The sequence below is a fragment of the Pezoporus occidentalis genome, unplaced genomic scaffold (genome assembly GCF_034315485.1).
Source record: "Pezoporus occidentalis ecotype Australia unplaced genomic scaffold, CSIRO_AGI_Poc_V1 ctg20, whole genome shotgun sequence".
In the NCBI taxonomy this organism is placed as follows: Eukaryota; Metazoa; Chordata; class Aves; order Psittaciformes; family Psittacidae; genus Pezoporus; species Pezoporus occidentalis.
The window spans coordinates 3,536,072-3,552,224 of NW_026913856.1; the positions used below are offsets into that span (position 1 = coordinate 3,536,072).

At 40.7% G+C, this 16,153-nt stretch overlaps 1 protein-coding gene across 2 annotated transcripts in view; it reads right to left on the bottom strand.

Moving 5' to 3' along the window:
• ADAMTS18 (ADAM metallopeptidase with thrombospondin type 1 motif 18) overlaps window positions 1-14,332 on the bottom strand; it is a 75,667-nt gene extending 61,335 nt beyond the window's left edge. The window contains exons 1-3 of one of the 2 annotated variants that reach the window (XM_062618273.1): window positions 13,974-14,332; window positions 13,725-13,803; window positions 11,547-11,863 (exon numbers count right to left, since the gene is read on the bottom strand). In XM_062618273.1, the coding sequence (XP_062474257.1) occupies window positions 11,547-11,863; window positions 13,725-13,803; window positions 13,974-14,075 (498 nt within the window). In that variant the 5' untranslated portion in view covers window positions 14,076-14,332. Of the gene's footprint in view, window positions 1-11,546; window positions 11,864-13,724; window positions 13,804-13,969 lie in introns of both variants that reach the window. The other variant, XM_062618274.1, reaches the window with a different exon arrangement.
• Between the last annotated feature and the right edge of the window lie 1,821 nt (window positions 14,333-16,153).

The window sequence follows — 16,153 nt, forward strand, 5'->3', positions numbered from 1 at the left end:
TGGATCATCAGTCATTTACTCCACGTTTTCTGCTTTCCAGGTGGTAATGTAAACAGAGGAAAAGCTAGAAGGACCTCTTGTTGTGAAACATTTCCTCTCTTCACAGCATGTTACACCACACACTCCTCCCACAGCATAAAGCCAACAGCGCTAATGTGCTATGGAAGTAAATTAGCCACAAATAGCACCATAGGGAACTTAAATATTTTGAATGTATACTACATTATCAGGAAATGCCCACCCTCTTTATCTGTCAGGAACAAGGAAATTAAAAGCTTTGAAATTTTAAACTGCCCATCAGTTGCTATGAATCAATCAAACATCTTGCTGTGGAGAGGCAGCATGGGTATGGACACTGGTGAGATAAGAGAGGGTTTAAACTACACTCCCCATCCTGTTGGAACAGTTTCAGCCCACGATTCCACATTTGATCACCCCTGTCCAGGGCTTTTTCTTATATATCTGCACTGAACCACTCAAAAGGGCTAGAATAGGACACCAAACTTGGATAGTATTTCAAATTCTTTATACTAGTTCTCACAAGTTTCACAAACCTGATTTCTTTTTTTCCCAAGAGTAAATAATCTTTATAAGATAATTTACAGACTTATAATGACTTATTCCTTTAACATATAACAATAGAAGTCATGCAATACTGATATACATTCTCTACTTTATTATTTTTTGCAGTAACCCTACATCCATCCACCTACCACAAAAGTCAGAGACAAATCACATTAACCCTCTCTTTAAAATTTAAGTCCCTTCCTGGAAGAACCACAAAGGTGTTGATTTAAATGACAATTACTATTTTGCCAGTACAGAATATAGTTACTGAATGGCAGAAGAGACAACCACAGGACTGTCTATGCCTCAGGCAGTTAAAATGACCACCCAGAACTTTCTGGTAATCAGAGGAATCACAGAAATAAGAAAAATCAATTAACTATTTCAGAACAGACTACATTCTGTCTGCAATTATACAGCTCTCCTATCAAGAGCAGAAGATGAAAGAGGACTTACCTCCTACATGTGTTCCCAGGATGACAAGTGATAATGTACATTTTTGTAGATCTAAAACTGAAGTCGCTCTCCTGTCTAACAAGGGAAACAAGCCTCAAAACCTACTTTCCTTTTTTACTTCCAACGCCAAGCTTCATCAGGACATGATTGGGATTCGGCCAAGTAATGTCTTTACATTTACTCTTGACTTTGTATTTTTTGGTGGCCGTCATGCTTCCTTTACTCCATTGTCACAATACTTTGGCAGCATAGCAGAACAAAAACAATTGGCATTAGTACACTGAAACAATTCTGGCAGCTTCAGGCACCAGATACCAAGCACTTTGGTGCATTTTCTAGCAGCAGCAGCTGGTTCTCTGGGAAACTGCCTAAACTCCTGCCTCATATTACTCGAGGCTCTTAGTAGTCCAAGTCGTCCATGAGAACAGCAGATGGTTTCTCTGCCCTACAAGTAGGCCATTTTTTTCCATCTAACTTTTGATTCAGTGAAATCTGACTATAGGGCACCACCTTGGATTATTTACAAGACATGTTTTGGGGTCCACAGTAGAAATGGACATGCTTCACTTTCCCAATGAGCCAGTGGTACTTTCCATTTGCAAAATGTCTCTCTAAACCAAACAGTAACTGTAGTAACATTTCCCAAGGAAATGGGGAGCCTCTGGACTCAAGGTGCAGGATGATGTAGGGAGGAAGAAAAGAGAACACTCCTAAGGCCAGGTTCTGATTTGAAATAGTCAGCATAAAACTTTTCATTCACTACAAGCTTCAGATGAAGCCCATAAGCAATGACAGCAATGACCTGTCAATAAGAGTGGAAGATACTGTGCTACAGGAATCAGTAGACAACAGCTACTCACTTATGTCTCAGCCTGGAAATTGTCTTTTTACATCCCTTTGCTTAAGCTTTTGCTGCTAGAGGCAGGATAACAATCTGATCATCGATATGAGATGTTGGGAGTGCAAAGAATATCCTTACAGCCTTCCCATGGCTTCTAGCATGAAGAGAAGCCAGCAAACAGACGAAACCTGGAGGCTGAAGATACTGTTGTGGTTGTCTGGTCTCTACAGTGATTTCAGAGACATCTACTGCAAACAGTGTAACATGGTGGACTATAGGGAATAATCTTTTGCCAGAAAAAGTAGCAAAAAGGTGCAAGTGATGGAAATGTTTTTCTTGCCCATACCATAATCATCTATAGGGGCTGAAAAAAAAATTAATCTTGTCCCTAGCCCAAGTGGTATTTTAATCTTTAATTTATACTTGCATCTAACAAAACAAATAACAAAACTCTCTGTCAAGCATTAACAATAAATGAAACTGGGTAGCCACATTTTTAGAAAAGTTTAAACTTTCTTCTCCATCACTGTGTTACAGCAGTTATACCTACCCCTTACCAGGAGCAGACTATGCTTCAATTACAATATTAGCTCAAAATATTTCTTGAGGTTTAGTCTAGCCTAATTTTAAGACTTACTGTTTTGATGACTTCCTCCTAGAAAAAAAGAATGAGTGTGTCGCATAAGCCAAGGCTGGTCAAGATAGGATTATTTTTACATGCTCACTCTTTTCACTGAATTGCAATAATTTGCACAAAGAAAAAGCAAATCTGGTTTTAATTTCACAGTTTTTTTTTTAAAAACCAAAACCAAAACGAATTATATTCTGGTGTTATATACATTCCATATCTCATGGCAAAGAAACTGCAGATCTGAAGAGTAATCCATGTTTCATTAGTTTGTGTACTCTACCACAGAATATAATATTACGTTCTTAAATTAGTTGGAAGCCGCACTGTGCTGCAGAGTATAAAAACAAAAATGAGGGCTCAAGCTAGGTCAAGCATATTTTGTATAGGTCCATTAAAAATCCCATTCCATTAATATTAATAAAGATGTTGAGACACAAAAGTCCTTCAATTAACATATATTAGGCAGGCAAGCACAAGCATTCAAGTGATCCCACTGTGAACAGCAAGAAACCAGTCTTCAAGAATAAAGCCATGAGCGTTTTGTGTACATAGTGGAGCAGCTAGAAATGCTAATGCCACAGGAGAGTGAAAAGGCAACACCCCATTGTCTGTGCAAGTAAATATCACATTATTGCCTCAGCTTCCTCTACTATTAAGCAGGTTTGCGCTGGGCCTTGTTATTCCAGTCAGAATAACCTCAAGACCTATTATCTTTGTCTTCAAACCTTTTTCTTTTACTATTTTCTTGGCAGCAACTAGCTGGGCAGCCACATATGAGACTGAGGGAAAGGATTTTCATCTGACTGTACAACTTGTTTATAGATTTCCCTAGCTTATGAACTCACACTGTAAAAAAGAAATTAACTTGCATGTTCCAGAAATTACGCTGGACAATAATGGTTCCCACGGTACTGAGCTTCTACCATCAAGACTCATTCACTTGCGTGTGACCTGATTATTTGACATTTCTTCACCCTCATTCTTAGTGACTTCCGAGCACGATAAACAATAAAAGGTTACTGATGTCAACCTATTATGAGCCAGGATGCTGTTCTCATCTAACACACAGTAAAGCCAGCACTGAAGCTTAATTAATACATGTTTGTAAATTGTACTGAGCTGCAAGGCATTATGATTCCAGGTTCCTTCTGTAAATGTTTACCTCAAAGCTTTAGTCAACGCTTTACTGCCTGAACCAAAGATAAGTTCTGCTTCCATCAGCTATTCACATAGCTGGTCAAATCACTGTCAAAGCAAATCAATAGAAAATTCCTTTAGCATACTGTAATTTATGGTACACCTGCAGCAACAGAATTGGGATTAAAATGGAATGAGAAAAGGCAAGAAAGAACCAACATTTCTGCTCCTAGTGACATGATCAAAAAGACAGAGGAAAACCTTGTTTGTAATGTAATTACCCATTAAAGTTCAATTCAGATACCATTTAAGGGCTAGTCAAAGCCTTCCTAATAAAAAATGAGTGTTTTTTAGAAAAATGATACTGAAGTCTGAGTTCCAGCTGACAAAACTCACTGTAGTTCTCACTGCTAGCATAATAACTAAGATAATTAAGTTTAATCCCTCTCCTAGCAGCTTCCTGAGAGAAGACCATTACAAAGTGATGCATATGGATGTAACAGCTTCTGTATGCGGGCAGGAGTCAAATCAGAGGGAATGCTTCCGATGCCCAAAAAGGCTGCTGACTTTAGTGAGGCTGCTGTCAGTATCATTGAACACTGCAACTTCCAAACAGAAAAAAAGAATGGTATTTTCTAAAAATTCCCTAAAGCGCTATATGTCTGTTAAGTCAACGTTACTCATGACCAGGAGAGAATGAAATCAGAAGCAAACAGCTCTGAAATTGTCTTAAAGAACTGACAGATAAATAACTGGCATCGCAGTTCTGATACCTTTGCCTAGCATGGCCCCAGCTTTTACCTTGCCCCCATCCATGGACTGTAAATTTCAAGACCACAGACATTGAAAACAGCATTTAAACTTCCATCCTTCTCTCACTGTTTGCAGTACCGGACACCAGTCCCAGTGATCAATCTACTATGTCTTTCAAAGACAATGGGACATGTCATGCATCAAAAACACAAAACCTTTCCCAAAAAGCTGAAAATCAGAAAACATTATCTTAAATGTCTTGTAGACTCAAACAGAACTGTGACAAAAACTGCACACGCCAAAATAACCAAAAGGGACTTACAGAGCTAGTAACAAACTCCCAGAAACCACCCAGGCCAGTCATAACTGGAAGCCTATGTTGAGTCAAAGTCAAGTTCCCAACTGAGTACGAGTGTGCAAATCATAAAGCTATCACCACAGTCAGGGCCCTGGTTGTGCAGAGAGGCTGAGGGAGTAAGCTTGTGAGGAAAAGAAACAAAACATTTAAGAGCAGTTTTGATCCCATTGTTTGCTCAGATCAAGTGGATTGCGTGGGGCCAGGGCACAACCAAGATAACTCCTGTACTTTCCGCTCTACTGCTGCGGGTCAGGAGTGGTCTGCTTGAGTTGGACTTGAACTACAGTTTCACAGACCGTCATTGTGTTTTGGGTAAACAAAAGCCTTTACACTCCAGGTCTGCAAACCTGGTATCTTCCTCAAACACTTCTGAAGTGGAGGAAGAAGGGGGAAAAAACAGAAATAAAACTTTGTTTAGGTTAATTATTAGTAACTGAAAGCTGCTATTAGTTATTAGAATCAGCCTCCAAAGAGGGACATATTTTATATATTCAGGAGGGCACAGCTGTGCACAACAGAGTATGCTGCATCTTAGCAGCAGAGATGGTCCAAATGAAAATAGTGGCGCTTAAAATAAAACCCCTCATTTACATCAAAGACATCCTGTTATGAAGAGGTCAAGTCTGTGCAGACAGGTCATCCTCTTCTGACCTTTATGAGGGCATTTGACTATAAGCTTCACTCTAATGGACCAGGGAAAGTGTGGGAACTAAGTTTTGTGGAAAGACTTTGCTACAGCAAGAAAAATACTGATGTTTCAAGTATAGACAGAGTCTACTAATGCCTTCAGAACTTACGATAAGACTAGGCTTAAGAAGAAAAGCCAGGATGAACTGCCTATCTATGTACAAATGGATGGTTCACTGTTTCTGGATTTGCTTTAAGGGTGTAAGTAAGAGTGCTCGCAACAGCTTGAAGTTTGGTCTGAAATACACCAATGAATAATTTCCATGCTCTTATTGGCAGCACTAAGGCAGCAAGCAAAAATGACTGAGGACCAACTCCCGTGGGCACTCCTGTGAGCTGTGTTCTCCTAAACAGCATACTGTGCTCAGGCTGATGGAGTCAAAGCGCTCTCAGTGACACAGGATTTCCTCTATGCATGCTCCAGGCTTCCAGGGCTTTTTTACATAAGCCATGGAAGAATGCTACCGCTATTAGTTTCCTGTCCAGCAGAAGCAGACTTTTTCTCCACCATTTATCTTCTTTAATTCCATTTCTTACCCATCAGGAATCAGTAGGGACAAAATGCTTAGCATACCGTTGCCTTAAGCAGAAAGCTTATCACACAGATATGGAGAAGGACAATCGATCTAATCACACAATTCATCAGCAGTCAAGCCAATGCTGAGACCAGACACAGTGTCTTTTATTTGTCTAGTAGAATTTAAAGTATCTTAAAGAATATGGCTTTTTCCCAATGTGACCTCATTTTCCTGTAAGTTTTTTTATTTTCATCTTTACCTTATTACTGAAAGAATAACGGCAAAATGTCCAGTGAAGAAGATTATGATCCTGTAAAACACAGTTTGTATTTTATAAAGGATGAAGATATCATGGTATGGGAATATAAAGAAAGTCGAGGAACTCATATGCCAGATGCTGTTCATGTTGGGTTGGTATAACAGCAGAAAATATAGGATTTGTATATTGGCTTCTGGGTGGACTAAAAATAGTTTTGAGAATGAGTCAAATCACCAGCTCTGTACTTAGTTTCTCTTCAAGGTCCCAGAGGGCAAAATTTTGTCCTATTTTTACAGCTGTAGGTTTCCAAAGGAACCTCAGTGTGAGCGGCAATTATTTTGTCCTTTTACTAGCAGTCTGGCTCACTGGTTTTGAGTTTTTCTGCAGAAGAACCTTGGGATTTGTCTCAACATATTTAATTAGACTTAAAGTGGGAGATCGAGGAATAAGAGGCTGTTGTTAGCATGAACTTAAATAATGCCAATACGGGGTGCAATTAAACAGCTACAAAGAACGGGTACATGAATTGCTTTGCCTGCCTGCCTCTTAGGTGGCCAGACTGTGTTCAGAAGCTGTAATTTTGTGGCTTCTCTGATACTTTGAGCAAAGTCCTGCCCTCAGACATGCACACACAACTTCCACCGAATTAATGCATCTATTTATCTTTCAGTGCTACATCCAACCCTTTCTCCAGTTGTAGACTCCTCTGACAGCTCAGCAGGTGTAACATGATGCATCTTTCTCTCCTCTTCCCTTGACTAGACACTAACAAACATAACAGAACTTGAGACAAGAGAAAGAGGCCCATTATAGTGAAAGATCCAATCACATCTTACCAAAAAATGAAAAAGGAGGGCACTAGCTAGTGCATGAAGCTGACTCCAATGTTCTAACTGAGATACAGAAATAAAAGAGAGAGAAGGGCCCACATTCACCTCTAGTGTAAGCAGGTGCAGCCTCTCAGGCCTCCAGGCCAGTGCACATGCTTAGGGCTGAATTTGGCCTGGGCAATAAACCCCTGTTTCATACAGTTTTACAGGACCTGAAACGTACTAATTTTCTCTCTGACCCAGAATACACATACACATTTACTCCGCAATGTAACGACAGGAGAGTTCCTTCATGTTGTATGTTTCTTTCATCTGGGTGCATGTTTTGTACTTGCTGTATATCCTCACCTGTCTCCTCTGACAAGTAGCATCAACATCCCCACAAGTGCTATATAATAAACTACTCATTCATTATGTTCCCTATTTTCTATGTTGTGTATTGGACTATAGCGTAAATTTGTTTCACTTTGTAAGAGAGAGTTCATGTTCCCCTTGTGAGCAAGACTTCTGCTCCAAAATGCACAGTTATAAATTACTTTCAAGAATGTCTCTAGAACACAAATGGACTACTGACAACTCCAGAGGTCTAATTTACTGTGTGACTGCAAACAGCTCACTTTATACAAGAGATTATGTATACATAGACCCAACATAATGAGATAGGAGACAAAAACTAGCATACAAAGAGAGACAACCACATAGTTTATAGACAGAATAAGACAGCAGCAAGTCTTCAGAGACAATGTCATCATGAAAGGGGAGTTAAAGAGAACGAAGTAACAGTAAATATCTGGTTTTAATGCATATGAGATGGCACAAATTGCAGACGAGAATGGGCAAAGGGCAAGAGAATGAGGCAGGAATACAGATAACACTGAGTAAGTCCTAAAACCAACCTTTTATTCTAACAGCAGCCAGCACCATCTCCTTCTGAAACACTGACACCACTTGCCCCTGTAATTCTGTGGATTTGGCATAGTCTGCTTCCCAATTAGATTCAATTGCTAAAGGCAATTATAAGAAATACTATATTACTAAATAACAATAGTAATATAATTACAATTAAGTAAGAATTGGCTGAAGCCAGGAGTTTGAAAAAAAAAAATTAATTTGGGAAGAATGAACAGCTTGAATTGGAGAATCCAAGCCAAGGATGAACCAGCAAGACAAACCAGTGGTCTGGATATATCAGCTGGGACTGCTGAAGGGATTGAAGGAAACTCCAAGAAGTCATGATGGAGTAATGCAGGACCTTTATTACAAGTAATAATGAATATCAGTGGAGAGAGGAGTTAAAAATTTTGCATTAGTGTCTAGTTGGGCTGCATTAAACTGATGCCAGAGAGAAACTCAAATTGTATTTACTAATAAAAGTGAACCCATTAACCCAAGGTTTTAAGAGTTAAAAAAAAAACCACCCAAAACATAGCACTGAAAGTGAGAATGTATTAACAAAATACATGAAAATGAACAAAATTATCACAGTTTCTTTGGAAGGAATGTATCATATTTTCCACAGACAGTCCAGAACACGGTTTTCCGAAGGTGAGTGAAGTACATCCATCTTCTGAGCAACTTTGATAAAATGACTGAGCAAATCTGTACTATGTACAACATAAGCCTGGATTTTAATACATCTGTCATGCTCTTATCACTAAGTATGATGGTGCTACTCAATGTCTGAGGGTGAAGCAGACATGTAGGAAGATTGAAAGAAGATTCCTTGCATACAAGATACTTTCATTTAAAAGATATAATCATGGGTTTCTTACTGCATAACAGCTTTGCTCCAGCAAATAAAGGAAGCAGGAAAGGGCAGAAGACAGAAGAAAGCAAATTTCCAATTGAAAAAAAATCAAAGTACCTCAACACTTTGATGATGAAGAGACAAGAAACAGTACTCACGCTAAACTTGTACACATTCTCCTAAAATGCTAACTTAATATATTAAAGTACTTATTCAGATAGAGCACAGACCCAGTTTTGCCTTCTGATGCATCAAGAAAATCGTGTTGACTGATGGAAATATTTGGTCTCAAATCAGCAGATCAGCATAAAACTGTGGGGCCTTACTGTCAACTAAACTATTAAAACACAAGTAAGATGCACACATCTCTTAACAGATCTGTACCAAAAGAACAAATTCTTGCCCCTTTCCAGTATTAAGTTAAGGTCATCTTGCCTAACAAACCATTTCATATAGACTCTCTTGAAAGTCTACTCTGCAGGCAATGGCAGATAACAGACAGCTGAATGACTGAATACTCTAGGTCATCCAAAAAATTAGATCAAAGAGTCCCTGTAGTCTATTGAAATGCAATTGCTTCCAAATCACATTGTGTTGTTCCAGGCTTGAAAGAATGGGTCACTGCAGTTTTATTGTAGGGAAGCTATTGCTAATGAAAGGAACAATGGAAAGATTAGTGCTACCAACCATATAGAAGAAACACCACTTTTGGTTTAATTGCAGTGAACAAAGCAAATAGGAAAGAAGGGCAACCAAGTGACAAAAGTAGTTGGTGCAAAGAGGATATAGAAGCTATTCACAAGGTTCTCTTGATCAGAGCACAGCGTCCAGACTTAACATATGATTACTGAATTTGGATCACAGTGAAAAGTGACGTGGTTGTCTTTATAGACAGCTGACGACACAGTTTTAAGAAAGCAGCCTTGCAAGCTGGCAGAGTAAGAATCTTGTTGATAACTTTCCTGGGATTCATTAGGTGCGCTGAAATTATTTAATAAACAGCTAGGGAGAGGAAAAAAGTTACACTTTGTGATACCTACTCTGCAGGAGATTATTATAAATAACTGTTTACTTCACTTACCTGCTTAAAATAACAATTTAAAGTGAAATCTGCTCAACCTTGGAACTGATTAAAGATTCTAATTGTTGATAATCTAGATATTGCAAAAACCTAGGTACTGCCATAATAAATTTGTTCATGGCAATATTTATTCTCTTTTGATCAGTTTCTGGATCTTTTCTAAGTGAATCTTACCAGTCATAACAATCTTTATGTCGAGACAGTGGTAAAAGATCCATTTCAGCCTCAGTTAATATCACCACATTCTGTTTCTTTGTGACCTGAGGCAGACTTGAACCTTCCTTCTCCAGACAAGACTTGACAAGCCCAACTTCATTTAGCTCATAAGGCATGTTAAAAAACAAAACGTGACCAAACAAGGGAGATCACCCAAACCATAACTGTTGTGTGCAGGTAGAGCACTTCTTTATAGGAAAGGACAAACACTAAGTGAGAACAGGCTTTTTTCCTGCATAAATAAAGCTAGCAGTTGTGAAAATGAAGCTTCCACAGTAACAGCTAAGCACACCTGATATTAACACAAACACAAGTTAAAAAGAAGAGAGCTTCATTCCAATACCTGGCACCTGCTTCAAAGTCATGTTTTCAACTGTTCAGGTGAACTATAACATACTAATTCCTCTAACTTGCTAAGAATTAAAAATAAATAAATAAATAAATAAAGTAGAGCATTCAAATTATAATTCAGGCTACTTCAACTACTTATCAGTATTCAACAGCTCTTCCTAACCAACAGTCTTCAAATCACAGATTACTATTTCAAAGGAAACACTGGGTGTCTCAAGTGCTCCTTTTTTGGTCTGGTCACACAGTTTAATAGCCCTTATGGACAAGTGCCTTTGCAAAACGGATTTCTAGAGGGTGACCCAACATATCCCCTGGACCTCAGTCAACCACAAAGCATACAGGTAGTTTTATAGACCTTATGCTCAAATGTCATTGCTTTAATCTGCATCCACAAGAGACTGCTTTGCAAGTACAAGGCTTAAGGCTAAAGAGCATCGATAACTATTAGTTTTGTAGATGATTCCTCTGAATTACATCAATAAAGACTTCTCGGAAGGCAATGAGCACTGTCAAATGTATTTTGAAAAAATAATTTCTGAGTAATAATTTTTCATAGACTTGGATGACATCCATAAATGGAAAATAAGCAATAATAATATTTAACACATTCATAAGAGATCAACTAATTCAAATTTATAATCCCAAACAAGGCAGCAATTGTCAAAAGAAATGAAGGGAAATTGATTCCTAACTGCTGCTGAGCTAAGAAATTGCCCTTCCTTAATGCAATTGACAAAACTAGGTATAATATTTTTTTCTTACAAGCTTACAGATTGAATTCTTTTTTTCTTTATTCATATTAGTTCAGAATGGCATTTACTTAAAAGCAAGCAAAAAACATATCACTTATCACAAACAAATGAAAATTGGTATGGTATAATTACTAGGACTACCAGCCACTCTTTTTACCCCAAAAGACTGATCAAAAACCACAAAGAGTGTGAAGCAGCTCATTGGCTATAACAAAACTTCTTCTGTTAAAAGCAATACCAACTAGCGGTATTAGGACATTCCAATGGTTCATGGTATCCTAAATATTGTATGAACCACCTTCAGCTACTATTCCACATATGAAAATACTTTTGATGCTGATTTGTTTTAAAGAAACACTTACCAAGCCTACACATGTAGAAATTGCTACCGAGGAGGTGCTATCGTTCCTTATAAATCCCTGGTAGAAACACTGCTCAATTTCACGTTCCTGAGAATTTGACACTCCATCTTTCCCGAGTACCTGGACAATAAAACTGTTGCTTAAAATGGTTGAAGGTTTAAGTTCTAAGTGAAGTTCCTGTCCAAATGCTGAAAATTTGTAGTGCAAGGAACTCTTTGAACTCTGAGTTGATCTCTTTCTCCTAGTACTGTGCAAAACATCATGTGAAATATATGATCCACTGGAATCCACTTTGACAGGTGTCACAAATACATAATCTGTAATGATAAAAAGTTAGCATCAGCTTTTTTATCCAACAAATAAGGCAAGTGTCATTCTAATGTGGTAAGCATCAAACTTTTACTATGGCAGGAAGCATTCCCTCATTCTGGAAATGGCCTGAAAGCTCTGCAGGCAACATGTGCATAGTCTTGCCTGCAGAAATTCACCCCTGTAACTCACACAGGCTCTCAAACTGTGTTTGTTTCTTTTCTGCCCCACTGAGAGGTACAGACTAACTAGCATAGCTGTGAACATTCCCACAATCAGTCTTCTGAAGGCATTTGTCATCACCAGCAGATCCGGAGGTTTTCCCCCTCTCCCTGTATTAATTGCTGTCAAATGTGAAGGCCACTAGTGCTTAAGAGGGTTTTTTTCTTTCCCTAAGAAGGCAGCAAGTATTACATTACTGTAGGGGTAACCATGACTAAGACTTTGTAGAACTGTACCACTTATTCAAATGGATCAAAGGATTAATTTATTAATGCCTTAACTGAGGAAGACCTCATCTCTTTGTAGTGACTTGGTTAGACTGGGTTTCAAATCATAACTGACCTTCAGCAGAAAGAGATTACATCCTACCTAATAACCTTTATTCAACCATTGCTAATTGTATGTCAAAGAAGTTTACTGTTTTGGACAAAATATGTGAAAAACTACAAAACTATTTGTGAGAAGGCCAAGATCTAATCACAACTACCTAAGAAAGTTAAAAAAAAAAGAGGCCATGACTCAGGTAGCTGCATAAGCAGGTGCCTAGCTTGAAGTACACTATCACTGCTGATCTAGCCATAAACAGGGATTACTTGTATCCTGGAAGCCAGGTCTGAATTTTAGCCGTTGGCTGAACCAGGACCTTTGCACCTACTCAGTAATTATGCTGAACAAACTGCTTCCCAACCCTATTTCAGTTTTGAGATATATTTCTCTGTGAATACTTAAAGATGCTCATGCATCTGATTGTAAAACAGTTCATTTCTCTTCCTAAATCGAAATAACATGATTCAAAAAAATAAAAATAAAATCCAGCTTCTTGTGTTGTACCAGATGTTGCAAAAACTATCAATCTCTTTGCCTGAAGAGATGTTATTTGACACACATTAAGTTTAAAACATTACCAGTGATAGGTTGTTTTTCCTTAAGACAGTGGAAACAATGCATCAAAAGCTTTGACTCTCCTCAAGTGGTGTTAAACGGCAGGAGTTGAGGATGCTAAGCAGGCTAGTAGCCAAAAAATGCAAGCAGCTGCTGGAGAGGGAATCCCCCAGCGAGCAAACAATAGGGTGCAGGAGGGGTTTCCTTTCTGCACCCTGGTGTGGTTCTCTATTGTACTTTGTTTCCACTCGCACCCAATAAAAAGCATATACTGCACTTCAAACTTCCCAAAGTCATCAGCATCTAAGTGTTAGTCTCTGCAACCTGGGAACAAACAGCTGCTGAGCTCTCACTCACACAAGTCCTTCCTCACCAGGTTTGTTTTCCCTTAGCCTGCGCTGCAGGGCTTCTCCTGCTCTCCCACTCAGACCTTTTCATTACTTCTGTCTCATTGGTTCCGTACCAGACACACGAGGTTTTGTTGTTGTGGATACATATGCATTCATTTTTCTAATCACACATGTAAACAGGGGTGTATTTACCATCTCATTCATTTGTTTTGCTGTTACATATTGTTCCTTTTAGCTTTTGCACATGGGGTTTAACAACTTAATCTCTGCCCATGGTTAGCTATTTTACAGCAGCTAACTTGCTTTCGCTCCAATGTTCCCTTAACATTGCGGCTCCTTCCCTTTAAACGCTCAGTCCACCAAAAAAAAACGCATCCACGCAAATGTTCATATACACAGAAAGAGCAATACAAACCATGATTCAATTCACTGATGCTGTCACTGGTTAAAGTTGCTGCATGAGACATGCAGCAGAAGCAGCACAGCTGAAGGGTCTGCAAGAGAAAAAAAAAAAAAAAAAAAAGAAAAAAAAAGAGAGAAAAAAAGAAGTATTGGGCGAGATTTACTTGACAAGGGAAGGCAGAAAGACAAGGCACAGAAACGGCGCAGTAACCTGGTCTGAAAGTACACCAGGCGACTGCAAAAGAAAGTGTTCTCGACCTGCCTTTACAGCGCTTCCGAGCCACGGGAGAGCCAGGAATCGCATGGAGCTGCCGCTGAGAATCGCAACAGGTAAAGTCCAGCCGACAAGCAGGAGACAGTCCATGTTCCGCCGCGCACCTGGTGTGCTACCTGCTCCCCGAAGCGTGCGGCGGGCGAGCCCGGATTCCCCGCATGGTCACCTGGGCTCTGCCCCGCAGCAGCTCCGGCAGCCGGGCCGCAGCGCCGCGTCCCCGCCGTGCGCGGCGGCGGAGCCCATGGAGCGGTGCCCGGTGCGATGCGGGTGAGCGCGCCTCGCCACCGCCGCCGCGCACGCTTTAAGCCGCCGCCGCCGCCGCGGGGCAGCGCTGCCTCCGGCGCCGCGTCTCGGAGCGGCCGCCGCCCGGGGGGCGACGCGGAGCGGAGCAGGCGGGACCAATGGGGAGGTGGCGGGGCAGGGCCGGGGCCGGGACTCGGGCGGGGAGGCACCTGGGCTGGGGGGCGGCGGAAGCGGAGGGGCCGGGACAGCGCAGCGCTGGGGCTGGCACACACCTGAGGGGGCGAGGGGAGCCTCGCAGGGTGAAAGCAGGGGTCGAGGCACGGGGCTCCGTCAGACGCACGGGAGCTCTTGTGATGATGCTGTGAGAGGAGCAGAGTCAACCCCAAAGAGGCAGACAAACAAGTAAATCAAACGAAGATTAGGTTGTCTGGGAAGAAAACACAGCTGTGACCGGTTACTCAAAATCCAGCACTCCTGTCCGTCATGGAGCTGACTTTTAGACAGTGGCTTACACGGGTGAAAGGAGCCAAGTGCAGCACCTGGTTCTGGTCTTCACTAATCTCCTATGTATGCTGTTAGGTTACACTTCCCTTCTACAGAAAACTGCAGTAAAGTATTAAAGATCTAAATAATCTGAAAGGAAACTGAAGTATTGAAGTGAGCGGGGCTGGTCCAGGCTGGAAGCCAATGCAGAACTTGTTCCTGATGGTTTTGGCTGCACGTAGAGAAGTGTCCCTCACCTGATGACCTCCCTGTTGCGCTCGAAGGGTTTCTAGTATGTGTCTCAGTCCAATTTCACTTGAAATCTCCTTTGTGCTAAGGCCTCACCATGAGAACAAACAGCAGCTGTGTCAGTTTAAGGTGTCACCATCCCAGAGTGGAGAGCACACTAGGAGCTGGGGTGAGCTGGAGGTCATCTCCTCTTTCTGCCTCCTTCTCCAGGGGTTTTGTTTGGGGCAGTGGATTAGACAGATCTGAGACAGTTTCCCATCTAAAGCATTTGCTGTCTTTAAGCATTAAATAAGTTCCCAGGTGTGGAATTTCTCCTTCACCTCTCACTGTTTCCCAGTGGGCTTTACATTGTCACCTTGCTGAATATATTATGATAAAGTTTCAAGACCTTTTTGTAACAGTGCACCTGTCACCTCCCACTGAGTATATCCCAATGAAATAGCTGGCCGCAGGTTTATGATGGTCCCAGTGGAGCAGAACATATACGCTGTGCATTGCAGACAATAGGAGAAAAATATAAAATTATTGGGCTTTCAATGTTATTATCAGCCCTCAACACCCTGAATGGACAGGTCTGACTGTTTTCAGTAGACTACCTGACTGTGAAGACTGACATTTTACTTGCTGTGGAGGGAGGGAAATGAAAGCAGTTCTCTAGCAATTACAAGACTTGTTTAAGAAAGAAAAAGACAACTTTCGCCATAAACCAACCACCACCAAAGGGAGTTTTGCTCTTGATTTCTGTGGAGTTAAGATTTCCCCCTGGGGATTTATCGCTTCTGAGTATGATCAAAGAAGAAGAAAATGTGACACTGCTTCGCATGGCTGTAAATGACACGTGTCCAAATTTGACTTGGCATTAGGAGGGGGACCCCAACCTTTCTTGGCCTGTATACAGCAACATTGATTAGTTAACATGCTCAGACAACATCATACTTTGCTCCCCAAGTCAATCAAGATCCCAGCAGTGATGGTCATAAACATCAGAGAATCCTGCAGGCAGCTCGTTTCCATGTGCAAACATAGTTACCATGAAAAACCTTAGAGAAATAAAGCTCTCCAGTCAGCACTGCAGTAACAATGCAGGCAGAGGGGTTTCTTCCTCCTGCCACTCCCTAGCAATTCCCACCTCAGATGACCAGCAAGCATGTATTCCCCCAGAGGTAATCATTACCACTCTGCAGTCTGTGACT